Below are 14360 nucleotides of genomic sequence, written 5' to 3' on the forward strand. Positions count from 1 at the left end.
ATAAATATTACATTGGGAATAATTTTATCATGGGGCGGTAATGAAGGGCTTACAAAAATTGCTGGTATTTTGGCTAATCAATTAGTTAATATGAAATTCAATTAATATTTTAGAATCCAGTTGTGTCAGAATAATATACTGTCTATGGACATCACAACAGAATGTACAAAAGCCCAGCATTCCTTGTAGGTAAAGTTGATAAAAGGATACCCTTCAAAAAAAAAAAAAAAAAAAAGAGTAAAGACAATCTCTGGTCCACAACTGAAGGAACAGAGAAGATATGAAGGATTTAATGCTGTTAAAGCAATAATAGAACATTTAGAAAAAAGGTCACTAGAGTCTAGAAACTGGTCAAATGAAATAAGCATTTATGAGAGTCAAGTATCATATGATAAAGTCCTGGGAGAAATAAATACATTATTAGTAGAATGCTCCATACATTTAATAAAAAATTTAATGTTGGGAGTACAGCAGTGAATAACATGTATATATATATATATATAAAAATCCCTTCCCTGTGGATCTTACATAGAATGTTCTCAATGGGATTTATGGATTTCAGTGTTCCTTTGATAACTTTTTCTTTGCAATGTACACACATTTTAAGATATAAAAATGAAATGTAAAAATGGAAAATAAACTCATGATATATATGTCTTGCTAGTAAAAGAATACTTTGAGTTCTTTTTGAAAATCTCAAAGTGCTTTTGAGTATATGGATCAAATTCTAACAGGTTTATTAGTCCTTTTGAAGGTATAATTTCAGCATACTGAGATGACCATTATACTGTATTATTTCAGTTTCCTAACATTTGAACAGTGCTTCAGAATTTATATATATATAAATATAAACATATATATATTTAAGATTTTATTTATTTGTGAGAGAGAGAGCACAAGCAGGGCGGGGGAGGCAGAGGCAGAGGAGAAGCAGACTCCCCGCTGAGCAGAGAGCCCCTGGGACTTGGTCGCAGGACCCTGGGATCATGACCTGAGCCGAAGGCAGATGCTTAACCGACTGAGCCACTCAGGTGCCCTGCTTCAGAATTTATAAAGCACTTTCACATATTGTGTAATTCTCACAATTTTCTTGGGTAGATATTGCTCACCTTTTTCCCCCAGAAGATAAAGCTGAAGCTCCACAAAGACCACTCAGTAAATAACAGGGCCAAAACTCAAGCTTATTCCTGTGACCCCAAATTCTGTTATCTTTCTCCTTGCCTGATTAAAAAAAAAGCTTTTATGCACTCTACTGCATTTGATACTGGTAATGTTTGATCTATTTCTTATGAAATTATTATTTATCTCCATTTTAAGATCAAAAATACAGAAGTTCAGTGAACTTAAGTAACTTGCCTAAAGTAAGTCAGCAGGTAGAATTGGAACATGCTTCCAGTAACAAACTTCATGTATATTGCAATCAACTTTAAAGGCTGAAATATGGAAATATTAATACATCAATCCACTTTATTATAATTTTAGGTAGACCTATACTAAGGATAGCACAAAGATTTTTTTATATTTCCTACCTCTTGCTTTAGGTAATAATTCAGTTCCACATGCAATACAATAAAGTCCTGACTGGCAAGGCAAGTTACTTTGGGCCTTTTACAAGAGATGGAAGGGATCAATGTTTGAAAGAATGTTAATATTTAAATATAAATACCATAACACCAGTTTGAAAAAAAGGGAAAATATACCGAGACTATACTTGATTCAAAATAACAATCAGTATTTAATATCTTTAAATCTTCCAACTATACATGAATCATAAAAAAGAGATGATGTCATCTAACAGTTTAGATTTATAAATGATATGCCACTTGTACAACTTAGTACTTTATAATAGTGAAGAGCCAAATGAAACATTTTAATATTGAGTTTTATAAATATTGATATAATTTTATGTAAAATGACAGAATTTGGGGGAAAACCATGAACATCAAAGTCATATAAATTGCTTGAAAAAGGAAGACCAAGATAAAAAAAATACAAATTTATTATAAAAAAGCATTGAAGTAACTACCTGATTATGCCTTGTTAAAAAAATATATATTTAATCAGTATTTACCATTAGATTTTCAAAGGTTGATTTCTGGGAATAGTAAGTTTCATGCAGCTTTTATTTTTCTTTCAATGCATTGAAGCTTGTTTATTACAAAGTGGAATTTGGTATAAGATGGGTTGTTTTGGACCTTGTCCAAGAGTTTAGTTACTGAAAGCACTTCATTATAAGGTGGTTTCACCAATAAGGTGATCCACTGGCTCAGATCCCATGGATATTATAACAAAGCTCCATTGTAGAGTTCAGGAAGCTGGGCAGCTAATGTTCTATCAAATGAAACCTTAAGAAACAAAATTCTTTTTTGGGGGTAGACATGAAAATCGTTTAAGTCCAGAGAATCATAAGCCTAGGTCATCTGTCTAAATTTCCATTTCCTGAAGTGATGTTCTTTATTGTATATTTAATAGCTGCACATATACTTCATGTTACAGTTTTAGCGTAAGACATTCATTGTCTGATGAGGTCTTAAATTTATTTTTTGTTATGAAAAAGTCCAGTATTAATACTGCCTTTCTATTTATAAAAGATTGACTGCATTTGTCTATGGAATAGATAAGAAACTACCAAGAATTCATAAAGGTTAAAGTAAAATCTTGTGCAGCTCACTGATAAATCTGAGGTCTGAGCAAGAATTGTGTTGTAATCAAACACAAAAATATGCCATCACTTAGAGATTAAATAACTACAATAACCAGTCTTTCAAGTGATTTTACAAGAGGGACTTTGATTTCATGAAGTTTTAATAAGCAATCCTAAAGAATTAAATATTTTGAATGTATTTTACTTCAGAAAAATATGACAGTCACTGCAGAAAAATATTAAAAAATTTTAAAAATATTAATACAAAGATCATAATAAAAACAAAGCCTCATGTGAACTTACAGTAGCAAATTAAAAATCATTTAATAATTAAGTGCATAGTAAGAAGTCATTAATTTCCAATACCATTATAAAAAGTTTTAAATGACTTATCTAAATTTCAAAAGTCAAGTCATGAAACATCTACTCTTTATGTTGTACCTTTCTTCCATCAATAAATCTTTCTCCAACTGGAAGTTTTCCTGGTTCCTGGCTGGTATGCTCTATATACTTTCAGGCCTTAAATAAATTTGGTATAAGATAATTATTTCATATCCATTGAATGGGTAGGGCAAATTACCTGATAAACAATTTCTAACTTATATATTTCCAAAGCCTTAAGAAATAAACTAGCCAAATAATTTCTCCTTCCTATAATTCTTTATTGTCAGTTTATCTTTTCTTTGAGATTTTATTTATTTATTTGACAGAGAGAGAGCACACAAGCAGGGGGAATGGCAGGCAGAGGAAGAGGGAGAAGCAGGCTTCCTGCAGAGCAGGGAGCTGGATGTGGGACTCAATCCCAGTACCCTGGGATCATGACCTGAGCCGAAGACAGTCGCTTAACCGAGCCACCCAGGCGCCCTCTATCTTTCTATCATCTATCATCATCAGGGAAATCTTCACATAAAGCAAGGGTGTGTGTACTTCAGATATATGATTGATTCACTAGCTAATATTTGAGGGTCTGCCATGTGCAAAATACTCTTAACTTCATGTTTTAGGGGCGCCTGGGTGGCTTAGTCAATTGGGCAGCAGACTCTCGATTTCACTTTGGGTCATGGGAAGGAGCCCGTGGAGTTGGACTCCACGCTCAGTGCAGTCTGCTTGAAGATCTCTCCGCCTTTCCCTCTGCCCCTCACCCCACTCATGTGCTCTCGCTCTCTCAAATAAAAATCTTTAAGTGCTTTCACATGTTTTAAAGTCTCCAAAACATCTCTTTTAAAAGTACATTATTACTAATTAAAATGTTCTACCTCCTACTCTATTATAAAGACTGGTGCTTCGTTATTTTTTTAAAGATTGATTTATTTGAGAGAGAAAGAAGGAAGGGGGCAGGGGCAGAGGGACAGGGAGAGAATCCCAAGCAGACTCCTTGCTGAGCACAGAGCCCTATGTGGGGCTGGATCTCATGACCCTGAGATCATGACCTGAGCCGAAATTGAGTCAGACACTTAACCAACTGAACCACTCAGGTGCCCCAAGGCTGGTACTTACTTTTTTAAAAAATCTTTTAAAGATCCTACTTACTTATTTTAGAGAGAGTGTGTGAGCGAGCAGAGAGAGGAGCAGAGAGGGACAGACTCCATGCTGAGCCTGACTTGGGGCTTGATCCCACAACCCTGAAATCATGACCTGAACTGAAATCAAGAGTTGGACACTTAACTGACTGAGGCACCCAGGTGCCCCATAAAGGCTGGTACTTATATTCTTGCAATATTATCTTGGTCATAGTTGCTATCTTTGGATACTCTATACCTGTTTCAATAGTAAGATCACTGCACAAAATTTTTGAAATACCTTTTGGAATCCCTAAATGCTTGTGTCACATCTCTACATAATTCTCAGTTAATGGAAATTTTTAGCTTCAGAGAGAATTAGATTTTGGAGAGAATAAATTGGAGGTTAATTTGGATAATACATCAAGCTATGACTAAAAAATATTGTGCTTAATTTTTCTCATGTAGTTTACCAATTATTCTAAAGGCAATTTTAAGGGTCAAAAAATATTTTAATTGAAGCACTGTTAAAAATAAATATCTTGCTTCTCAAGTTACTAAGTAGCATATTCATAGTTATTCCTTAAAGGTCGATAAGTGTCACTTCACCTTTTCTACAAAATAGTTTACTTTATTTTAAGCATTCTGGAACAAAAGCAAATGAAAATTGACTCAATAACATATCAACATATATTTCTTTAAACTATGGATTTTTAAAGCTGAAAGGGATTTACATGATTTTATAGTACTAAATACCACATTTAACAGATAAAACTAATTTCTCAGAAGGCATGGTGATTGCCAATATGACTTAGCAAATTAGTGGCAGGGCCAGGAATAGAGCCCAAGTCTCTTGTCTTCCACCTGGTATTCTTTCTACTACCCCACTACCCTTATCTGTGGATTAGGAACTATACCAGAAAGGATAAATGGTTTTACCCTTTCAAAACAACTTAGAAATTATCTTCTATTCTAGTGTTTGTAACTTATTACTCACTGATCAACTAAAGAAAATATATAATACTAGGGATCTAATATATCCTAATCTATAGATGAATTCTTTAACTGGTAAGTTATCAATTCAAATTTCTTTGAACTATGCTTACAGTTGTACCATCCAATGCTATAGAAACAAGCTGTTTTCAATCTAAACACCTTCAAAATAAAAAGCAAATATATACATATATAATAATTCATTCATCCAAATGAATATATAAAATACTTGACTGCTAGGAATTTTGACTTGAAAATAATAAACCACATCCACAACTTGACAACTCATAACATTTCAATTCAAATCACCCACACGAAGCCTAAATGTCTATTGAATAACAATGTTTCTTAGAAAAAGATGAGTGAATATATTTTTGGAATGATGACAGAGAAGTGCATCTTTTATAACCATTATTGATCAGAAGTATAGCTTCATTCACAAATACATTAAAAGAGTCAAAATTTACAGAAAAATTAGTGAACAACAAGAGAACATTTTTCGGCTGCAGTTACATGTTTGGCTTTACTTATAAAATTTATATATGAAGTTTTCTTTCCTGTTTCATAATTATAGCCTTCATGCTAGAACATGTCACTTTTTTCCACAATGATGATGAAGCTAAATAATCAGAATTGAAAATTTGGAGTCATTCATTTGGCATTTTGTAACTTTACATAATTTGCTTAAAATGTGCTTGATTTTGGTTCATCAAAAACAGAAAAATGTAAAGCAATATCAAATAAAAACAGTTTTCTTCTGAATCCTTAATTGCTTATAAGTAGGCAGTTTAATATGGGAATAAACTTTTTAAGAAAACTTTGATTTCTAAAATAATATACTGATTTGAGGTAAATATATAGTGAAACATGACTGAGGTGTGACTGGATTAGACTGCTATTCATTTTTATGTATCAGTATGAAAATAAATGGAAGAAGAGGACCACAAAATACAAATATTTATGTGAAATTTAAAGGAAACTACATATCTTTCAGATTAATTTTAAATTGTATATAGGTAAAAAAAACTCGTTAGAGGAAAATATTTTGTATGAATCACTTTTGTCAAAACTCAAAAACAATAAAACTTACATTCTGAACATAAGACTTTTTAAAACTCTAATACCAAAGAATTAAAGTGAAAAATATTTTTAAAATAAAAAAAAATACCATTTATCCAATGTAGAAATTGTCATTTATGATAGCATTTAATATAAGCATGACAACATATATTTATAGTGTTACAGTTAAGTATTATTACCTAACACCAGGGAACACACCTTTATTTTTGGAAGGAGACTGTTTAAAATTCTTTATATCTGTTTCACAACTTTTCCCCAGTTCCAATTCGTTTATATGAGTTGTTTTTACATTACATTACTACCGATGTTATCGATTTTACTTTCTTTAATATGCATGAGTCTATTCAACTTTGTGTCTGTGCAATCCTCAGCTTTCATTTCTTGGACTGAATCCACTCCTTTCATAGTTCTAATTTCAAAAAGATCTTCAACTAAAATGCAATTGGAATGATTAGCCAATCTATTGTCTCTATCACTTTCAACTAGATCATTCTTTTCTTCATTTGTATCCATAGGATCATATAGCTCAGGTGAAAAATAGATAGATTCATCCTCTGCTTCTGTTTCAGAAGCTCTGTGTGAAGTGGAAAGTTCAGCTTCTTCACCAACTAGAGACAATTCAATGTCTGGATCCAGGGCTTCTTCACAGCAGGACAGCTGTTTGGAATCATTTTTTTTAAGAAGATTAGAATCAATCTTTATTGATGAAATAGTACTTTCTGATTGAGGGCATGGTACAAATGATGCATTTACCGTCAGAGATGAGGACTCACATTTATCAGTGAGTGGCAAAACTGTTTTACATCCCTTTTCTGTTTTGAAAGTGGAGACACTGGAGGTATAGTCCTCTGGTGACCTGAACTTAGGTGCTGCAGTCAGAATTTCACCAGTAAGATAATGTCCCAAAGAATTAAAGCTAGACCAATTAGCTCTCTTTGTCTGTTTGCTGAAGGTTGGGCTTGTGGATCTGGAAATCACAATTTTTTCTGCTTTCACTGCCTGGGCGGACTCTTCCAATAATACAGGATCATCTATGAATACAAAAATTTAAGAGTGTTAATTTTCTGCTCCTAACTAATATGATAATTGATACATTAATGTAATTTTTGTTAAAAATACTGAAATAACTATATAGGATCATAATTTAAAGCCCACAACTAATAGTAGCAAGACTTCCATCTTAGAACATAAAGCACAAAATGTGAACTCTGAAAGGAATCCTAGGTCTCCAGTGATTCTGAGCCCAAGTTATAATGCTGTCTGGTAAACTATCAAATTCCACACGAGGGACCTCAGCAGTGAATGAAAAAAGGAGTAAAAAGGAATAGGAAGAGGGCTGAGTAACGGGAGAAACACACTATAAAAATCTGTCTTGAAAATCCACTAGCCAAGTATTGGGAAAAATTGACCTAGATTAATTCCCTAAAGGAAACGGGCAACCACAAAGACTAAATTATTTGTTTAAAGTTATAAAACTGGTTAGTACTCAGATCCAAACTAGAACTTAGGTTTCCTGATTACCAGTCTAATGGCCTTGAATTCACTATGACATTTATTTTTTAAAAAGCCACCAGATACTACAAAATAAATATTTAATATTTGATATATTAAATTATCATATATTAGTTAAAACAATTAAAATGATATCCATTGATATAGACCACAGTTTGGCAAACTTTCTCTATAACTGGCCAGACAGTAAAGATTTTAGGCTTTGTGGGTCCTATTGTATCTGTTGCAACTATTGGCATACCTCTTTTTATTGTACTTTGTTAATACTGCATTTTTTACAGATTCAAAGTTTGTGGCAACCCTGAATCAAGCAAGCCTACAAGCAACATTTTTCTACAAGCATTTGCTCACTTCATGTCTCTGTGTCACATTTTGGTAATTCTCACAGTATTTAAAACATTTTCATTATTATTATATTTGTTAGGGTCATCTGTGATCAGTGATCTTTGATGTTACTATTGTAATTGTTTTGGGGCTGTAAATCACACCCATGTAAGATGATGAACTTAACAGACAAATGTGTGTGTTCTGACTGCTCCACTGACCAGCTGTTCCCCCATCTCTTGCCCTTTCCTCAGGCCCCCTATTTCCTGAGACACAGCAATATTAAAATTAGGCCAATTAATAATCCTACAATGGCCTCTAAGTGTCCAAGCAAAAGAGTCACACGTTTCTCACTTTATTTATTTTTGTCTCTCACTTTAAATCAAAAGTTAGAAATAATATGGTTAGTGAGGAAGACATGTTGAAACCAAGATAGATCAAAGAGTAATTTTGACTTTCAAGTTTTATTATTTAAGAAATACATTTTTGGGGAGCGTGGGTGGCTCAGTTGGTTAAGCGACTGCCTTTGGCTCAGATCATGATCCTGGAGTCCTAGGATCGAGTCCCGCATCGGGCTCCCTGCTCAGCAGGGAGTCTGCTTCTCCCTCTGACCCTCCCCGCTCTCATGTGCTCTCTCTCACTCTCTCTCTCAAATAAATAAATAAAATCTTTAAAAAAAAAAAAAAGAAAGAAATACATTTTTGGGGGCACCTAAGTGGCACAGTCAGTTAAGTGTCTGACTCTTGGTTTCAGCTTAGGTTATGATCTCAGGGTCATGAGATCAAGCACCACGTTGGGCTCTGTGCTCAACTACAAAGTCTGCTTGGGATTCTCTCTCTCCCTCTGCTCCTCCTGCTCCTGTTCTGTCTCTCTAAAATAAATACATCTTTAAAAAAAAAAAAAGAAATACATTTTTGTAAGGCAACAGCTGCCATAGATAGGATTTCTTTGATGAATCTGGGCAAAAAACCCCTGAAAACCTTCTGGAGAGGATTCACCATTCTAGATGCCATTAAGAACATTCATGATTCACGGGAAGAGGTCAAAATATTAACATTAAGAGGAATTTGGAAGTCACCCTCATGGGTGACTTTGAGGGATTCAAGATTTCAGTAGAGATGTGGTAGAAATAGCAAGAGAATTAGAATTAGAAGGGAAGCCTGAAAATGTGATTGAATTTCTGCCATCTCATAACAAAACTTCAATGGAAGAGGAACTACTTCTTATGCATGAACAAAGAAAGTGGTTTCTTAAGATGAAATCTACTCCTAGTGAAGATGCTGTGAAAATTGTTGAAATGACTACAAAAATTTAGAATATTACATAAACTTAGCTAATAAAGTAGCAGCAGGGTTTGAGAGGACTGACTCCAATTTTGAAAGAAGTTCTACTTTTGAATAAAATAGTATTGTATGCTATAGAAATAGCATTCGTTAAAGGAACAGTCAATTGATGTGGCAAACTTCACTGTGGTCTTTTTTAAGAAATTGCTACAGCCACCCCAGCCTTCAGCAAACACCACCCTGATCAGTTAGCAGCCATCGACAATGAGGCATGACCCTCCACCAGCAAAAAGATTATGATTTGTTGAAAGCTCAGATGATTAGTATTTTTTAGCAATAAAGTATTTTTAAATTAGGGTATATACATTATTTTTTAAGACATAAAGTTATTGCACACTTAAGAGACTACAGTATAATGTAAACATAACTTTTATATGTGCTATGAAACCCAAAAATTCATTTGACTTGCTTTATTGTGATATTTGCTTTATTGTGGTGGTCTGGAACCAAACTCGCAATATCTCTGAGGTATATATGTTCTCAATTATGCTGTTCTAGTGCAAAACATACTATGACTAAACTCTCCTGTTGTGTACCATATGTAACTGGATGGACGTGACTATGTTCCATTAAACTTGATTTACAAAAACAGATGGCCAAATTTGGTCCATAAGCCACAGTGTGCCAATCCCTGACACAGAGTATTATATTCTAATATATATATATTTTAAGATTTATTTATTTATTTACACGAGAGAGAGTGCATACACAAGTGGGGGGGAGGGGCAGAGGGAGGTGAAAGAATCTCAAGCAGACTCCTTGCTGAGCATGGAGCCCTACGTAGGGCTTGATCTCAAGATCCTGAGATCATGACCTGAGCCAAAACCAAGAGTCGGATGCTCAACCAACTGAGCCACCCAGGCACCCCTCTAATATATTTTTAAAAATTATTTTTTTAACATTTAGAATAAATGACTCTCACTTCCCTAAACTAAGAAATTCATGTAAGGGAAGAATCTATAAATTAGACCAATTTTAATATAGCGTTTAGGAAAACATGTACCATTTGTACAGTATTTTACCATGCTATGATATTTATCATCTTATTAGATCTTTACAGCCCAACCTCAGGGATAGGTATGCAGAGATTCCTTTTTCTATTAAGATTCAAAAAAGTTATGTGACTTGCTCATGGTCACAAAGCTAGGTGGTGGCAAACCTGGCAAGTGGAAAATTGGAAAATATGCTTAGGTCTCTTGACAGAAGTCTGTTCCCATTCTAATACACCATATTTTTTCATTATTTCATGATAACACCTTCTATTTCAGACCAACATGTTTAAGGAAATTAATCTATAGCACAATAAATATAATTTCACTAGATATAACAAAAGACTTCTCTATCAAATGTAAATAGACAGAACTTCTCAAACCTCTTTCCTTTCTGGAAATGATACCTCTTGGTAGAGATGGACTTTTAGTTATTGTAGGACACTGTCGTTCTTGGACACACATTTTTGCTTCACCTTTCCCAGGATTTTCTGGTGCTAGATGACTTGCCGCTTCTGATAAATAAGTTAAACTATTGTCCTTCAAATGGGTCACTTCAAGTGTAGACTCACTGTCCTGTAAAAACTTTCTGTCCTCTTCGGATACATCAATGACCTTCTGGTGTTTTTTGGAAAATTCAGCCAAGGACTCCAGTGCACTTTCAAAGGTTGAATGGTGCTGAATCTGCTGCCGTACCCATTTAGAAAGTCCTAAGGAAAAAAGTAAACCCCAGGAAGGTATTATGCATTAAGAATCCACTTAGATAATTTTTTTAATGAAGTAATCTACATCAATTTAGGATATATAGAATGATTCTCAATATTTTCCCTGCCTAAACATCTTCACATGTACACTATGCTCAAGCATCAGTAACATTTTTCTTTATATGCACTGATTATCAACTGGAGGGAGGGAAGAGGCAGTGGAGTAGAGTGGAAAGGGAGAAATGTAGAATAACTGGGGAAATAAGGCAAATTTAATTTCATCATAATTCCCAACAAATATTGCTTATATTTTAATTTTAGGAAAGCTAGAAGTACAAACAACACAGTCTTCCCTTCCAACTTTCTAACTTTGATTTCTTTCATGAAAATAAATTCAAGATACCAATCTCAGGTTTTTTTGTTGCCTTTCTCCCTCAATTCCAAATATGTCTTAAACTATCCTAGGAATGAAAGGAATAACAATGGTATTTGGGACAAATCATGTCCTGTTTGACTATTTATTATATAATTATTTTTTAAATATATAAATAATGAAGTTGTAAGGGATATGATTTGACCTGTGATATGTGAAAACTGTATAACCTTGAACCATATTGACAGTATAAGGTGTTTTGTTTCATTACAGAATGAAATTCAAAATCAGATATTTGGACTTTTAGAAAATAAACTCTGCTGGTGTTACTAAAACTATCATCATCTTCTGAAGTAGTTTAAAAAGTCACTATGGTATTTTAAGTTAAAAAATAAGACAGGGCTTCAAGTGGCAATACATTCATTTCAAAATGGATTCTTTTTTTAATGGAGCTTTTCTATATTTACTTTTTTTTTAATGGAGCTTTTCTATATTTAATGCAAATCAAATTGAGTTCTATAGTTAATGCAAATTGAATTTAAACAAAGACTAGCCATCAAAAGGAATTTGTATGTTGTACTATTATTGAGATAAGAATTCACACTTTTATGAATCTCAGAAAAAAATAAATAAAACCCATACAGAAATAATGAAAAATTCTTACTTTAAAAAATCTCTCAGGGGTGCCTGACTGGCTCAGTAGGTGGAGCATGAGACTCTTGGTCTTGGGATTGTAAATTCAAGCCCTACGTTGGGTGTAGAGACTACTTAAAAATAAAATCTTAAAAAGAAAAAAAAATCTCTCAACAAATCTGAACTATCAGGTAAAAATTTAACTTTAAGATTTTAAAATAAGAAAAACTTTTCAGATTTTGTATTTTTTTTGTTGAAGTACAGTTGACAAGAAGAACATTTTAATTTTTTAAAGATTTTATTTTCAAGTAATCTTTACACCCAACGTGGTGCTCAAACTTACAATTCCAAGATCAAGAGTCCTATGTTCTATCTACTGAGTCAGCCAGGTGCCCCTAGAAGAACATTTTAAATAAGCATTTCCCTTAAAGTTCTTTATTTTTGTTTGCTTGGCGAAAATAATTATATGGATTAAACATGAAACTTTCTCAAATTGAAAAACTGTAGTGTTATAGTCACTTCTTTCATGTTTGGAACTTTCTGTAATCAAAGAAAGCCTTTTCAGTGTAAAATGTCAGATTGCTTTTGAAAACTCAAAGAATCTGAGCTCCACCTGCTGACTAAACATAAGCACTTAACATTTTGCTTTTAGTTATGTCTGGACCTAAGCTCAAATGCTTGCTTTACATGGAAAGGGCAGAAAAGAGTGCTTTAATCCAGGTGGATACATTTTAATACCAAACCAAATATAAGGCTCTGAAATAGAAAGAGTCCATACCCACAGGTGGCTAATCTGAAAGAAACTTAACATTTTGTATCTCTTTATCATAGTATGGTATGAACTTTTTAGCTTTAAAGATAATAAAGATGCAAGTATTTCCAACAGTTCCTTAATAACAGATGGATTCCTGGTATTGACTCTAAAGAGACTGTGTCACAGCTGAATAAAAACTATAGGCACATAGTATTTGTTCATCTGAGTGGGGAAAAAATGACCATCTACTTCATCTTGAGGCCAACAGTGGTGTTTGTGTTTTTTTTCTTTTAGAAAATACTAGCTCTAACACGAACTGTAGAACAGCTGAAGCATTTCTAAACAATCACCAAACTTCAGTATAATCCAGAATGAAAGAATGAAGAATCCTAAGCATCCAAAGGAGATGTGCTTACGTGCTTAAATGTAAAAACTTATTTCTTGTAAAGTTAATTCCTGTGAACAGCCTTTTCCCTGACAATGCTAAATAAATTATTATTCTGTTACTTAATTAAATCCCACATTCTATGAAATTGAAGGATCCTAACTGATGAATACTATGTTAGTAACTAACCAGATTCTCCTCTATAAAGATTTTTTTGTAAACACATAAGCATTTAAAGGCTAGATTTCCCATCAATGTGAATTTTTCTATGTCTGACCTAATAATTCAAATTCTGTCCAAAATTTTTCTTTAAAACTACCAGTTATTAAATACCAAAGATTGTTTTTACTCTAAACCCAGCTGAGAATCTTACCAGATATATATCGACTGGGATTACTCCTGAAACGATCATCCACTAGAATAAGAGCTCCCCAATCATTTTTGTGTCGAATACACCTATAAAAAAAATAGGGAGAAAAATCAAACAAAAATGACTTCGAAAATAAAAGCCAACAGGGTGCCTTGGTGGCACAGCTGATTGGCTCTTGGTTTCGGCTCAGTTCGTGATCTCAGGGTCGTGACATCGAGCCCCATACCAGGCTCTACCCTCAGTGTGGAATCTGCTTGATAGTCTTTCTCCCTCTTTCATTCCTAAGATAAACCAGATGTTCTTATGGTGCATTATTCCTTTTATAGGTTGTTGGATTTGGTTTGCTAAGAAATTTTTTAATTTTAAAAATTATTCAAGGGGTGCCTGGGTTGTTCAGTTGGTTAAGTGTCCGACTCTTAATTTCAGCTCAGACCATGATCTCAGGGTTGGGAGACTGAGGCCTGTGACAGGCTCTGTACTCAGTGGGGAGTTGGCTTGGGATTCTCTTCCTTGAGACCTCCCTCTCCTTCTGCCTCTCTTCCCCATGTTCTCTCTCTAAAATAATAAAGCTTTAAAAATTATTTAAAAAAAATTTAAGTGTACAATTTGCTGATTTTTAGTATGTTTACAAAGTTGTGCAACCTACACCACTATCTAGCACACATTTTTATGTTACCAAAAAGAAACCCAGTGTCCACTAGTCACTCCCAATTATCCAATTACTCCCCCTATTCTCTGGCAATCATGAATATATTTT

At 33.7% G+C, this 14360-nt stretch overlaps 1 protein-coding gene across 2 annotated transcripts in view; it reads right to left on the bottom strand.

The window, feature by feature from the left end:
- Positions 1–4251: 4251 nt before the first annotated feature.
- BRIP1 (BRCA1 interacting protein C-terminal helicase 1) overlaps positions 4252–14360 on the bottom strand; it is a 177247-nt gene continuing 167138 nt past the window's right edge. For both annotated transcript variants that reach the window (XM_027568558.2, XM_027568557.2), the window contains exons 18-20: positions 13607–13689; positions 10768–11094; positions 4252–7247 (exon numbers count right to left, since the gene is read on the bottom strand). In XM_027568558.2, coding sequence (XP_027424359.1) covers positions 6502–7247; positions 10768–11094; positions 13607–13689 — 1156 coding nt within the window. In that variant the 3' untranslated portion in view covers positions 4252–6501. The remainder of the gene's footprint in view (positions 7248–10767; positions 11095–13606; positions 13690–14360) is intronic.

This window comes from Zalophus californianus, chromosome 16, assembly GCF_009762305.2.
Source record: "Zalophus californianus isolate mZalCal1 chromosome 16, mZalCal1.pri.v2, whole genome shotgun sequence".
Lineage (NCBI taxonomy): Eukaryota > Metazoa > Chordata > Mammalia > Carnivora > Otariidae > Zalophus > Zalophus californianus.